Here is a 14,476-nt window from a genome sequence, read left to right as displayed (position 1 = left end):
TGTATCCTAATAAAGACACTGAGTAATAAATACTGATGATCATGAGTAAGGTTATATTGGCTCATCTGAATCTGTTGACTTGCACATTAATACTGCACCACAAGGGGGCGGAAGAGTAGTGCTGTAAGATCTGCCCCATCCAGCACTGACTCATATTTACTGTTTATGTTTGTTGTTTCATCTTGTGTAATGCATTATAATTATTGATCTCATGTTTGTATGAGCTGCTAATTGTTTATCTGTCGGTCTTGGCCGGGAGAGTCAGAGATGTATAATCTAAAAGAAGTTCAATTATGTTTTGTTGTTTATTATAAATAATTAATAAACCGAATAAATAATGAGCATGTTTAAGCATTGATATCAGCCTCTGAGGTGTTTCCACTGTGATGTTTTGAATTGCATTTGATTCAAATTTTAAGACATAGAAAGTAGCCTAAGCTTTGGTCAACAATGTATCAGACTTTTCTTTTTTTTTTTCTGATTTCCTGGTTAGGTGTCCTTTTCGACAAATTAAGAGTTTACTTAACATTTTGATACATTCACTGTAAAACTTTCTTGAACCTTATTTTTCACTGAAACTTCTGTTTAGTCTGTTAACGACATTTGCAGTAAAACAAACAGAGGTTGGCTTAATCTTTGTTTTTGTTTTTTTCCATTCCTGTTACCGTCAGTCGATTGCAGAGACACTTCCGATCTCTCTTTAGTCATCCTCGCTCTACGTGGTTTCCTTTCGCACGAGCAGCTGTCAGCCAATGAGCTTTCAGAAGTGGCGACATCTCTGCTATTCAGGAAACCCTCTCCTCCTCTGCCATTCACAAGGTAAAGCCGGAATGTGCAACTTCATGTTCCGGTTTTGATTTTCAAAATAAGATATGTAGTTACAAACCAATACACCTGAACTACATTGGACAGCAAAGTAAAAAAAATAAAATAATAATAGTCTGTCAGTATAAGAGACAGTATAAAGGTGTCCCCCTTACACTTTATAAATGAAACAATATAGTCTTTAATAAGATCACAATTAAGATAGGGGGAGATTTAAAGTGTTAGACAGCAAGTGTTAAGAAACTGTTTGAGTTGGGAGTTCTTTAGGATTCATCATCACAGTGTCTCTACATTCAGGATTTCCTTTAGATGTGTCAGAGACAATGAACACAGTGAAAGTCCTGTTTGCCGGTAAGACTTTGCCTAAGCTTTCAATTATAGGATGCTGACCAAGTTTTGTAAATTAAACTTTCTGACAGGCCTAGCATTCAGATTTTTAAAAAAAACAGCCGTGTCACAAAACATAGGCCTATGTGTGAAGCACACACGCCTCCGACTTTGACCAATGACACAACTGTAGCGGTTCTGACTGTAGAGATGATAAGAGACTAAGTTAGCATCTCTTACCTTAAGAAACAATCACTTTATATGACATTGATTGTTCCTTTGAAACGGGATGATGATTCTGTAAGCCTGTTACAGAACTCCATTCACTCTGCAGAGTCCCTCTGCACCTTTAAGAAAAAGCTAAAGACCCAGCTCTTTCATGAATACCTACTAACTTAATGATGATGGTCTCCATATTATTGATGATGATGATGGTAATGACGATGGTTTTTGTTTGATAGCGACGACTTATAAGATGGTTTCTATACTGATTAGAGCTCTCAAGAACTGCCCTCAATGTTGTGCTTTGCCTCTGGTCACTTCCTGTCAGCACCTGTGTGTCCAATCAGACTCAAAGCTGATCGTTTGCTCTTCCTGACATTGTTCCCTTTTTTCTAGATCCTTGCTTGTGTTGTACTTACTCTCTGATGTACGTCGCTTTGGATAAAAGCGTCTGCTAAGTGAATTGTAGAATTGTTAATGTCAGATTTTATTATGTGTAAGCATCAAGCTTATGAACTAAGATATAACCTATATGCTACATCGCTGTGCATCTATAAGACATTAAATGATGCAACATCCACCACTGGATACCATACGATAGGCCTACTTTACAATACATTGTATTGTTGGGAAAAATTTTCTTGGACTCCAGTGCTGCAAAACATTAGCTTTAAGTAGAATGAGTGGATAAATGAATGAATAAAAACATGCCGTCAGACTCGAGGTAGACTATTTGTCAGAACATTCATCCTTCACAAAAACGTTTCATGTTACTTTCCCGTTTAATCATTGATAACAAAACAAGTTTCTAGTGTCTAAATTCAAACTTTTATTTCTAAGAGATAACCCTATTTCCGGTTCTGTCGGGCTGCGCCGTGTGAGCTTGACTCCCCTCAGACCGAGCTACAGTGTTGAACAGTGTTGACTGATGAGTGCAGTGTGGTGGAGTCCGTCAGGCTTTTCTATAACATTCATATATTTGTAACTTTTCTTCTTCGGGGGTTTTTTGTGGAACATATTCACAGGAGAGGAAGCGTGACGCGCGGGGTGAAGATGTCTGTGGCCGGGCTGAAGAAACAGTTCCACAAAGCCAGTCAGGTATGGAGACGCCTGTTATTGCTCCTTCATAACAACAATTGTTTGGATGTGGACCAGGTTTGCAGCTTACGCTTCACAGAACCAGAAAAGGAGGCATGAAAAGTAAACAAATGTGAATTCTTACATCTAACCGGTGGGGGGTCTGTGGAGGCTTGTTGACACTATTTCAGCTTTACGTTTCTTCATCCATAACTTAGTTTGGTACGTTAACAACGTTGCACCAGACACTGTTGAGAAATCAGAAACCAATTGTAATCCTATTGTTGTTTTACCTTATTATTAAAGATTGTTTATGAAACTGTGAAAAAAAAACATGAATGTTCTGGTATTGTTATTATTATATTGTAGTTACTAACCTCACAAAAGACCACTTTAATGTCATTTAAAACGTTAAGATAGACCTAATATTGACCCCCAAGCTATAATCAGGTTAGGTGAAACTGGTTAAAGTTACACAATGAATGGAAACATTGATTTATTTTATTTAAAAAACAAATGTATAGGTCTATCTTCTTAGGGGTTTCTTATTCACACATTGGCATGAATTCAACAGCAGGGATAACTCCAGTTAGAGTCAATCAGTCAATCTTTATTTGTATATTACCAATTCATAACAAATATATGTTTGTTTATATCAGACGCTAAACAGAAAAAGTAGCTCTGGACTAGACTATAGGCATTATGTTAGCCTACTTACACAGACCCAACATTAATCCACCGTGAGTAAAGCACATGGCAACATTTAGAAAAAAGAATAGTGACACGGATAAACTTCTTTTTAAGAGGCAGAACCCTCGAGCAGAACCAGACTCATGTTGATCAGATATCTGCTGCAACTGTGTTAGGCTTGGAATGTGTGATAGAGGGAGAAGGATAGAGACAAACAAACAACAACAACAACAACAACAGCATCAATGAGATCACACAGAGCCATCAGAAACATTCATCCCCCGGGCCTCGGTTTAATAACAGACATACAGTAGACTACAAAGGTACATCTTTTTAAATGTGGACATGCACATCGCTGTAAATGAAGCTTCATGTGGAGGACACGGTATAGTCATACTGTAATCAGCTGACTGTCTGCTGATTGAATCATTGTTTCTAATCACGCACAAACCAATCACAGCCCTTTCTCATTACTAAGCGCTCCGTTCAAATATAACTTCCTTCTTACTGATCCCTGCAACACTTAACTGCTGCTCACAGTGCGCTGCTGCTGGCAAAGCTTTACCTCCACCATCCCAGCCTCCTCCTTTCAGCCTAAAGCTTTGCTGATGTTATGATATGATTGCACTCCCTGGAAAAGCTGTGGCATGTTGCTCAGCTAACCCACAGAGCCTCTTTATAGCAGAGCCATCAGTGCCAAGTTGAACTGTGTTTCCATTTTCCCCAAAAAATTGTCAAATCTATGGCGAGAATCTTCCTGACTGAACTGATAAAATTCCATTTAAGTTTAAGTGTACTGGTTTATTCTCTCAGCCGCTAGCCACCAAAATACAGCATGGTGGGCGGCCGTGAGTAACTGTGAACCTATTCTAAGATTTGGATTGCATGGGATCATGTTGGAACAATGCTCATCTGTTTGTCTAAATGAGATGTGGATGTTTAGTCAGACATGCCGGAGCTTTGTTTAAACCTTTGCTGATAAAGAAAGCACCTGAACTCCAGGGGGAAATGTGCTTGGATGAAGGGAGGCTGGCAGCTCGACGTTTTTTCCAAAAGGCTATTTATCTAACTGTAAGGTGTTCTGTTACAGAATACTGTTACATGCAGTTCCCTGAGAGTCCACTTGAGGCTGGCTGCAAAATCCCCTGAGGTCACATTCCACCGCTTATACCAAAATGATCATTTTGAGAGCAGAAATAAACATGTTTACAGCCTGGTCCAAAAAACTATTTGGGTCTGAATAGATGATTATAAATTCACACACTGTATGGCAGCTGATACAATTAAAACTCCCCTTCACTAACCAATGGGTGACATCACTAAGACTGAGGGCGCGGTCACACTGGCGGAACTTAAGCATTGGCCTGCACGTCCTGCGGTCACACTGCTCCAGGACAAACCGGGCCCGAGCACGATTACCTCTTACTTATATGACTTGATAATACAGCACATGATTGGCTTTATGTAATTATAAAGCGTGCAAAAGGGATGCACAGTCGAGTCTGCGTCTGCACATCGGAGAATAACACAGAGAACATGACAGCTACTTTATGACTTTAATCAGATACAGCCGTAAATAAATGTAAAAAATAAAAGAGACGCGCGGTCGAGATCTCACATCAGAGAACATGACTGCTGCTTTGTGTCTTTACTTTGAGTCATGTTAGATACAGACAGAACACTCCGGGTTTCTTCATAATGAAGTCTGTCAACGTTGTTTACCCGTGTGCTTGTGTTCGTGCCTGAACTGTACCGTGCCGAAGCACACCTCTCCGAAGCGTGCCATGGCCAAGAAGGTGTATCGTGCTTGAGTACGGCACTGAGAGGTCACACTGGTCAAATGAACTGGACTTTAGGGGTGAAGCGTGCTAAGGCACGGTATGGATTGGCAGTGTGACCGCGCCCTGTATCAACTTTTTACACAGTCTATGGGTCATCCAAGCAACAGGCCTCTTAAGCTTCTTGGCTAACAGCTACAATGCACCGGCGTGTCAGTGAGCTGAGCCACTCCCCTGATTATGCATATTCTTTAGTACAATGTGTACTATTAAAGTTATGAGCTATTCCGACCAAATGTGTTTTGAACCAAGCTGTGGAAAAAAGGTCTGCTTTCAAAATATGCACATTAATATGGGTGTTAATGGGATTTCTGAGGCTTTTGCAGCCAGCCCCAGGTGGACATTCGAGGAAGAGTTTGCACTGGCACATTGGCCTCACCCGCTTGGTTAGTGCACAAAGTAACCATTAGAGCTGCTGGAGTTCTTTTAATGTGGAACATCTTTGAAAAAAGTGAGGAGTTTTATTGATGGAAATCTGCAATAAAAGTATCATCATTTTGGAAAATGGACAGATTAGGCCAATTATATCCAGCGACAGGAGAGTATTACCGTTGTGTTGTGAAAGCAGAGAGGATTCTATCAAAATGTGAGTGAATCGTAAGCCCTTTACAGATTGTGAATCCACAACAAATCTCTGCTGCCATTACATCTTTGTACTTTCAAGTTGATGCTGCAGCGGTGTAACATTAGTGTACTAGTCTGTGATTTCACAGTGGGGGCTCCACATACGGGGTGGCTGTGGCTCAGTTGGTAGAGTCGGTTATCTCCCATCCGGAAGGGTGGGGGTTCGATCCTCAGTTCCTGCAGCAACATGTCCGATGTGTCCATGAGCAAGATATTTAACCCCGAATTGCTCCAGCTGCTTCGTCTGCGGCGTATGAATGTCTCTGAAAGGGATTACTCACTTATGATGGACACTTCACATAGCAACGTCTACCATCAGTGTGTGAACGTGTAGGTGTGACCTGCGGTGTAAAAGAGCTTTGAGTAGTCAAAAGACGAGAAAAGTGCCACACAAGCTCAAGTCCATTTACCATTTCCACACACTTCGACGTGCACACACACAAAGCACTCCCAACGCTGCAATGCCTGTTACAATCTCTGATGCCAGATCTCTCTCTGACATTCATATGGACATAAAAAACGATGGTGTTGGAAATAACCATCTGCTGGCTACTCTTTTGTCACCTCAATCTGGGAGTGTGCAGAGCAATATTATTTGTCAAGTTATTTCTCATGAAGATATTCCAGTCTGACCCCACTAAATGTCAACTGTCAACCACTTCCTGTTTGTATGTCTGTGTGATTCCCTCCTGAATTGGAAGTTCAGTTTCTCTTTCACATCCTATTCTTATGAGATAACGGCAGCTGAATTAGTGATGTGATCCACTCACTTCTTTTTTAAGTTGATGCAAACGTGAATGAAGAATCATCGAGGGGTCATTTCACACCTCCATGCAGAGTATTGTTTTTATTCATGGTACCTTTTTGTTCCCACCGTCGACGTTGTTTCTGTGAGTCATGCTCTGGTGAGCAGTCAAAGCAGAGGCTTTAAAAACAAGTCAGAAACTTTTCTAACATTTACATTAGCCTCAGTGGTTTCCTGCTTCTGCAAACACAGTGAGGAAACATCTGAAAAAAACAACCAGGCTGCATCAATCAGACTTATCACCCCTGCAGATAAGCAAACAGAAGATTGTTTTTCAGAGCAATCGGTATGTGTCAAAATGTCAAAAAATATTGTTTGGTATTACATCTGCTTCCTGGAGTGGAAATGGGACACTAACCAGGGACGGGTGCAGTCGATAAATCTCGACCAGCAGCAGGGGAAATATTCTCACTTCCTGTTCATTTCAACCGTATCTGAGTGTTTTCCACTATTATTGGAATAGGGGAAAGTAGTGGAATATTATCTTTTTGCTGTTTGGATAGTGCATAGTAGATTAAATCAATATTGGAGTTTATGAAGCATAAACCTGCTGCACTGTTTTCTGATAGTCGAAGTTTCAGTGAGGGCCGTCACTCACCATCATTTTAACTTGCGAAACACTTAAGTTACAATATATTTTCTAAAGACTGAATTGTCTTCATATTTGTACAGCGGACCTGCATAGCGCAGACACACACTTGTTAAACACTTTATTCTTTTCACTGACACTGCGCAGGGATTTAGAAGCAGTACATCTGTTTTACACCGTGATGATACTTTTCTATACACGGACCACATGAGGACCGAGTCGTGGGGGGGGGGTGATCCGGACTGATCACGGATCAGCTGTGATCTGTTTCTCCACTAGCTGCCACACAAACCATGGCAGGGGACATCTTCTATGGTAGTAGAATAGCCTCTGTAATGATGGCTGCTGCTCTGCGACTTGATGTAGCCTCGTGGTTACTCATGCAGACGACCGGTTTATCAGCTAAGGGCGGAATGTGTCTTTTATCTATCTATGACTTCTTATTGACCGCTCAGTTTACTGTGCAAAGTCCAGAGTCCAGGGGCCGTGGAGCTGTATGACTCCTGATATGTTCTCATACGCACTATTGGGAGGAAATGCCATGAAAACCCATAATGACCTCATGCCTCTGTCTTAGTGAACATTACACTTCACTCTGCATTAGTGATAGGTGTGTTCTTGTGTGTGTGTCTGTTTGTGTGTGTGTCTGTCTGTGTGTGTGTGTGTGTGTCTCTGTGTGTGTGTGTGTCTGTCTGTGTGTGTGTGTCTGTCTGTGTGTGTGTGTGTGTGTGTGTGTTCTTGTGTGTGTGTCTGTTTGTGTGTGTGTCTGTCTGTGTGTGTGTGTGTGTGTGTGTTGTGTGTGTCTGTGCGTCTGTGTGTGTGTTGTGTGTGTGTGTGTGTGTTGTGTGTGTCTCTGTGTTTGTGTGTGTGTGTGTGTGTTTGGTGTGTGTGTGTGTGTGTGTGTGTGTGTGTGTGTGTGTGTGTGTTGTGCCTGTGTGTGTGTGTGTTCTGTGTGTCTGTGTGTGTGTGTGTGTGTGTGTGTGTTGTGTGTGTGTTGTGTTTGTGTGTGTGTGTGTGTGTGTGTGTGTGTCTGCTTGTGTTGTGTTTGTGTGTGTGTTCTGTGTGTCTCTGTTTGTGTGTGTGAGTGTCTCTGTGTGTGTGTTGTGTGTGTGTTGTGTGTGTCTCTGTGCATGTGTGTTTCTGTGTTTGTTTGTGTGTGTGTGTGTGTGTGTGTTGTAGAGCATGTGAGGCGACTAAACAGTTAAACAACGTCACACTCGCTAGTTGGCACAAAAATAAAAAGAAGGTTTAAACTAATCAGTCATGTATATATTTTGATGTTGGCCCACAATGCCAGTCAAATGATGTGCTCAAACTGTAACGCAGTGACCCCACTAGCTGGGACTGTAGACCGGCTGTAGCCCCCTTATTCTCTGGCTCTACTGCCCTGATGTAAACCAGCCGAGTGAACGGATCCCATCTCGCAGGGATAGTTCATCTGGCAGTGTTTAGATCGAAACAACTGGGATGAAAATGTGGCTGAAGCAATGTGTAACCACTTTAAGCACAGGCTTTTGGACTTCAACCATCAAGGAGGACTGAGAGCTGGTGCTGCTAGCACCGCTAACAAACAAATTACATACATACCTTTACAAAATGTTTAATACATTGTGCTCAATGTTGACGGTTTTCTTTGAGTATTATCTTAGCCTACCTTTTGACTAGTCAGTCAGTCTGAATTTTAATGTCTGTTTAACTGCCTATAGGCAATTAGCTGGAACATCCCTATTGGACTAGATCATCATTACACTGTGGCGCAGAAAAGGCACAAATTGGTAATTAATAATAATAACCGTAAATTAACTTCATTTCTTAAACTAGATTAGATTGATTAATGTCTGGCAGCCAGACTCAAACAGTCCTGTACACATTCATTACTGTGGACTGTCAGCAGGCAGTGGAGATTGTTCAAAGATTGCTGCAAAGACCCCGCTAAGAGCTTCCATCATTTTCTATATATTACACCGAAGGGCAACTTGAAATGGACAAACAAACCGTTGCTTTTCACATCCAGTAGGGATATCTGGCTTTCAGTTCAACAGAATTATAAAAACTCAATAAAGGAGAAAGCATGCTGAGGCTTAACTGCAGCATCAATAAACTTGTTTCTGCAGTAGCAACATGTTAACACACAACCTTAACACGTCTGCAGCATTTCGACGGAAACAAGATAGCGACGTGACACCTCTGAAAACAATCATCCATCTTTAATGACGGAGCGATGCAGGGCCTGCGCCACAGACGCCTGTCGGACGGGCTAGCAGCCTTTCAGCTCATTAACATTTCAGAAGCTCATCATCATTTCGGCAGCTTCATTATGAGAAGATCATTCGACAGATGTTGAGGTAAAGTGAGAGCCTTCCGTCTGACCAGCAGCTTTCAGATGATATACTGTTGGAGGGGTCCAAAGTGTGAAATATGATACCAGTAGTTTATCACTGAGGAAACACCTTGAGCCTTTATGTTTTAGGTGTTTTTAACAGTTTCTAAAATTACATTTGAGAATAAAGCACCAACTAGACATTGATAAAGAAACGCATCGTCTGTGTTCAGCTAATGTCAGTGCAGCAGCTAAACCGGGGAGCTGCACATTTAGTCATTATCAGTGCTCATTACCATATCATCAACTGGAGTATGAAAAACATACAGCTTTTGGTCGTCTACATTTGAAGTAATAAATGTTACTGTCAAATGCTGAGATGATCATCCTTAAGTTGAAAAATAGAGAAAGTTAGATCAGTTAGGTTTCCCTTGACGCATCTTATGGAGCACAACACATTTTGGCTTCAACATAGATGAGCAGTGAGCTGTTTGGGGTCTTTTAGCCGTCTTCTCCTCTTCTCTCTTACTATAACATGTACAACTCATCTTCAGCTGTAACTAATGCTGAACAGAAAGCCTGCGCGAAAATGATGAAAGGAGTCCCTGAAGGCCTCTAAAGAATAAAATAATAAAGTCGTTATTTCAGAAGAGCAGCAGCAGCAGCCTGTTCTCAAATGACAAACATGCAGCATCTTGTCCTAAAGGTTTCACTAATAAGGAAATAGGATACTTCCTTGTGTAGTCGGTAAAATACAATTAGTTCAAGAGAAGTTTTCACTACAACTTGCGAGACCTTGTTTATCTGTGAAATGATGAACAGGACACAAACTGGCTCTGCACATGAGACACTTTAACAAGGCAGACCGATAACAGACACAAATAGTTGTGTTGGGGCTTTACTCATGCAGATATGAAACTACACACGCTTTTGATACATCATCATCTTCACATTGTATTTACAATATCTGGACCCTGATAAGAAACTGAAAGAAACTGAAGAAAGAAAAACACTGACTTGGAGGAAGTTGTCTGCAGAGGACAAGACTTTAAGAGTTCTACTTTCATCATTTTCGCGCAGGCTTGTCTCAAACTCGGTAATTTACGACTTTATTCTTTAATCGTTTAATCTCGAAATTTTAAATGTATTTATTTTTTTAACTTGGCCCTAATCCTCCGTCGTAGTATAGCATCAGTATAGCACATACAGTATTTTTTACACGTAAACATTAAATCAATAAATATCCAACTCCATTGATCAAATGTGTGTGTGGTGTGTGTGGAGTTCATAAAGCATCAATTAAAGAAGTATTGCATTATTTTTCAACACATTCTTGGGTGTCATAAATCAAATGTAAAAGCAAATGTTTTTTTTTTCAGTGTGTCCTGTTAACTATTGCTCCGACCATTTAAAATGATCCATTCTGAATCTCTTCCCTCATAGTAAAGACAGATGACTGATCTCTTTTAAATATGAATATTACTGTCATGATTTGGTCTTTTTTTAGTTTTGTTTTTCAGTGTTTGGTGTTTCTTGTTCTGGTGTGTTTTGTTCGTTCTTGAGTTCTGTGTGTGTTTAGTGTTTCATGATTTGGTTTGTAGTTGTTCTCTGCGTTTCTTGTATTCCTGCCTGTGTGATTGCCCTGATTGTCCTCACCTGTGTCTTGTTAGTCTCACCTGTGTTTGATTACCCCTGTGTCTATTTAGTCTCTGTGTTTCTTCCCTCCTGTGTCAGTTCATTGTATGTGGTTTGTCAGTTAGTCGTCAGTTTGCTAGTGTCTCTTGTGCTTCCTCGTGGCTCCTTGTTTTTTGGTGTTTTGGAATTTTGATCTTTATTTTAAATAAATAGTTTTTTGTTAATTCTGCACTTGGGTCCACCTCTACCTGTTTTCCAACCGTTGTGACAATTACTTATTAATAGGTTTTTTTTTTTTTTTTTTATGTTTTCAAGGTATTCCAATGATGGTTGTGTCAAACAGAAGCCCTTACTGCAGAATCTGGACCCTCAATTATATTTACTCTTAAAAAATACCTGAAAGTAAATCAATTAGGCCAATTTGCTCTAAACAGTCGTTTGGATTTTTTTGTATATTTTGACTCATAAAGAAAAAGCAGTGTCACTGTGGACAGTCTTAATATGTGGATGACTACTTATCTGACTTTACAGGATAAAGTTGGGGCATCCACACACAACATTACCTTTGGGGCGGCTGTGACTCAGCTGGTAGAGTCGTTTGTCTCTCATCCGGAAGGTTAGGCGTTCAATCCTCAGCTCCTGCAGCTACATGTCCAATGTGTCCTTGGGCAAGACACTTAACCCTGAAATGTCGTATGAATTGGATTAGTTTCTTCTGATGGACTATTTACATAGCCATCAGTGTGTGAATGTGTAGGTGTGACCTGCAGTGTAAAAGCGCTTTAAGTAGAAAAGTGCTACACAAGCTCAAGTCCATTCACCATTTACCTTTGTCTTATAGGCTTCAGTATATAACCTGTGTTCAACCAGCTGTCAGTACGATTTGTTTTTGCTACTACGTTGTCTGACTGAAAGCTTAATAATTGCATTCCTGTGGTCTGTGTTGGCTAACATCTCTACTAATGATAACAGACGAGCGTGTCACTGCTGTGGACCTCTAATGAGGTAATGGATGCCCTCCTGTTGTGTGTTCTTCTCTGTGACAAGAGCTTCATTTTTTTTGTAAATCTTCTGAATGTTTTTTCTTCCAGTCAGTTACCTTGTTAACACACCAACAGTTTCTCAGAGGATTACGTTTCTAAGCCCTAACCCAGTTCAGAATAAAGTTCAGACCCAACTAACCACTGCAACGACTGATAGTGACGTTGATTCTCTCAATCAGAGCAGTGGTGTTTTGCCTTGTAGGCTGAGGTTTGACACATCTGCATGAATGGTTAAATGGAACAAAAAAACAATAACATGTCTGCCAGACTGTCATCTGCCTCTTCCTGCCCCCACACATTGAAACTTGTATATGAAGAAGGTTCAACCCACAGCTCAACAACCACACACACAGCAGCCTGTTGAAGCTGGTGTTCCATACAAACTCAGTGCAACACACACACACACACACACACACCTACATACTGCAGAAACACACAGTGACAGTGTTGTCAAGTAGATAACTGTGTGTGTGGAGGCTAAGCTCAATGAAAGGCCTTTTCAGTGTTATCTAGCCAAGGACAGCTCAAGCTCTTCAGCTCACATATTACTCAGAAGGACAGACCCCACATGCTTTGTACCAAAGAGACACACAAGATAAAGTTTTTCTTTTGTTTAGGTTATATTGAAAAGTAGGATTGTACTCATATCAGTGGCAGCTGGACGTTAGAGAGCATTAGGGCGCCGCCCACCCACACCCCACTGTGACAGACCTCCACAGAATTAGATTTTTAAACCTTAGTTTTAAATAAAGGCTATACACACATGTATCATTTGAATTGCCCCTTGAGATGAACCATCTCGTTTTCGAGGGGGTCCAAACACAAAAACAAAAAAACACAACAGTACAGTGTGATACAGACAGTCAAGCACAAAATACACACATAAACATAAAGGCTCTCAAACACGCATCCAGCCCACGTATCCCTCCCGCAAAGCCACAGCACCCACACAAAGTCATCAGAGGTAGATGCACATAGCGACATATGCAATCAAGATATTAGAGGGGTGAGAAGACATTACCATTAGAAGCAGCAGCATGGTTTTGTGAGAAAAGGTAGCAGTGATTTCTTAAAAATGTGTAGTGGATTTATTGTTCTGATGTTTATCAGTAGATTGTTCCAGACAGAGGGAGCTTTGTAGTTGAATGCTCGTCTGCCGATTTCTTTATTGGTTTTGGGAACAAGAAAAAAAGGCTGCTGAGTATGTCTTAAAGAATATGAGGAATTGTGTGTAAAGTAAATAGTATGCAGTTATTGAATACGATGTATAGACTGAGGGCGAGGGTTCGATCCCCAGCTCCTGCAGCAACATGTCCGATGTGTCCTTTGGCACTTCTGATGGTCTCAATAGCAACCTCTGCCATCAGTGTGTGAATCTGTGTGATTGGGGAGGTGGGACATGGGGTGTAAGAAAGCGCTTTGAGTAGTCAGAAGACTACTCAACAAGTCTTTTTTTAATCATTTACCATTTAGACCAATCTGCAATAAAAATGTACAAATCTGAAGTTACTGATAAGTGACATGTTTAGCGCTCTGGGCCTCCATTGACTTGCGTCATAAGTTTCACATGCTCAACAGATGGGAGCTTTGTGGGCACTGGAGAATGCGCTCATGAACTCATTACTTACCACCACCAAATATGCAGCCGAGGGAAACGTCCCATGTTCTGAGAAATAAAGAGCAAGTATCACTTTGAAGCGTCGGCTGTTTATAAGAGCAGCGGACCAGACGAGCGTCAGTCAGCAGATATTTAAGTTTGTCTCCACATGCCTGGAAGTACGAGTGCATATGGTGTTTGTTGAGTATGTTAAATAAAGTAGATCGTTTCCCGAAGTTAAAATGATTGTGATGAATATTCTGTTTGTTACTTTGTTACTTAACGAGCCCTCGCGGTTGTGTCTCTGCTATAAATTAAAGTGAATGGAAGTTAATTGGCCAAATAAGTTGACAGTGGGAAGAAGAAGGAGAGTAAAGGGTGGAAACAAAACCTTAAATCAATCAAGTAAACTTCTAATGCCTCTAGGCTTCGTTTGAATCCAGACTACAAAACAGCGCTCTGTCAAAAGGCACCAAATACTTTATAATTGGAATTTATGTAGGCTTATTTATGTGTGCTCGTTTCATTTCTGTGCTTTGCTCTTGTGTAACTACGGAGAGCGAGTTTTCTTTGATACAATCACAGACGCAAGACACAAATCTTCTTTATGGTTTGACACAGCGCCAGGATATGAATTTTGACTCTTTCCTTTTCTTATACCATACTGTATTGGATACTATTAAAGATATTTATCTGAATGTTTACAATACCGAGACAGCTTTCATTCCCCCTGCTGACTTTTTAAATTTTATTTGACAGAAAGTCCCCTCTGTTTCATATGGATTATTTTAGGTTTAAATTATAACCAGGAAGCTAGATCGTCGGTGGGCGAGCTAACGAGAGAGAGAGAGAGAAAGAGAGCGAGAGAGGCGCACTGCACCCTC

At 40.8% G+C, this 14,476-nt stretch overlaps 1 protein-coding gene across 2 annotated transcripts in view; it reads left to right on the top strand.

Annotated features, from left to right (window-relative positions):
- The first annotated feature begins 2,272 nt into the window (after positions 1-2,272).
- sh3gl3a (SH3-domain GRB2-like 3a) overlaps positions 2,273-14,476 on the top strand; it is a 33,536-nt gene continuing 21,332 nt past the window's right edge. For both annotated transcript variants that reach the window (XM_061035094.1, XM_061035026.1), the window contains exon 1: positions 2,273-2,472. In XM_061035094.1, coding sequence (XP_060891077.1) covers positions 2,428-2,472 — 45 coding nt within the window. In that variant the 5' untranslated portion in view covers positions 2,273-2,427. The remainder of the gene's footprint in view (positions 2,473-14,476) is intronic.

This window comes from Labrus mixtus, chromosome 1, assembly GCF_963584025.1.
Source record: "Labrus mixtus chromosome 1, fLabMix1.1, whole genome shotgun sequence".
In the NCBI taxonomy this organism is placed as follows: domain Eukaryota; kingdom Metazoa; phylum Chordata; class Actinopteri; order Labriformes; family Labridae; genus Labrus; species Labrus mixtus.
Note: the sequence above shows the minus strand (reverse complement) of the source record. Positions and strands in the feature narration are given on the sequence as shown.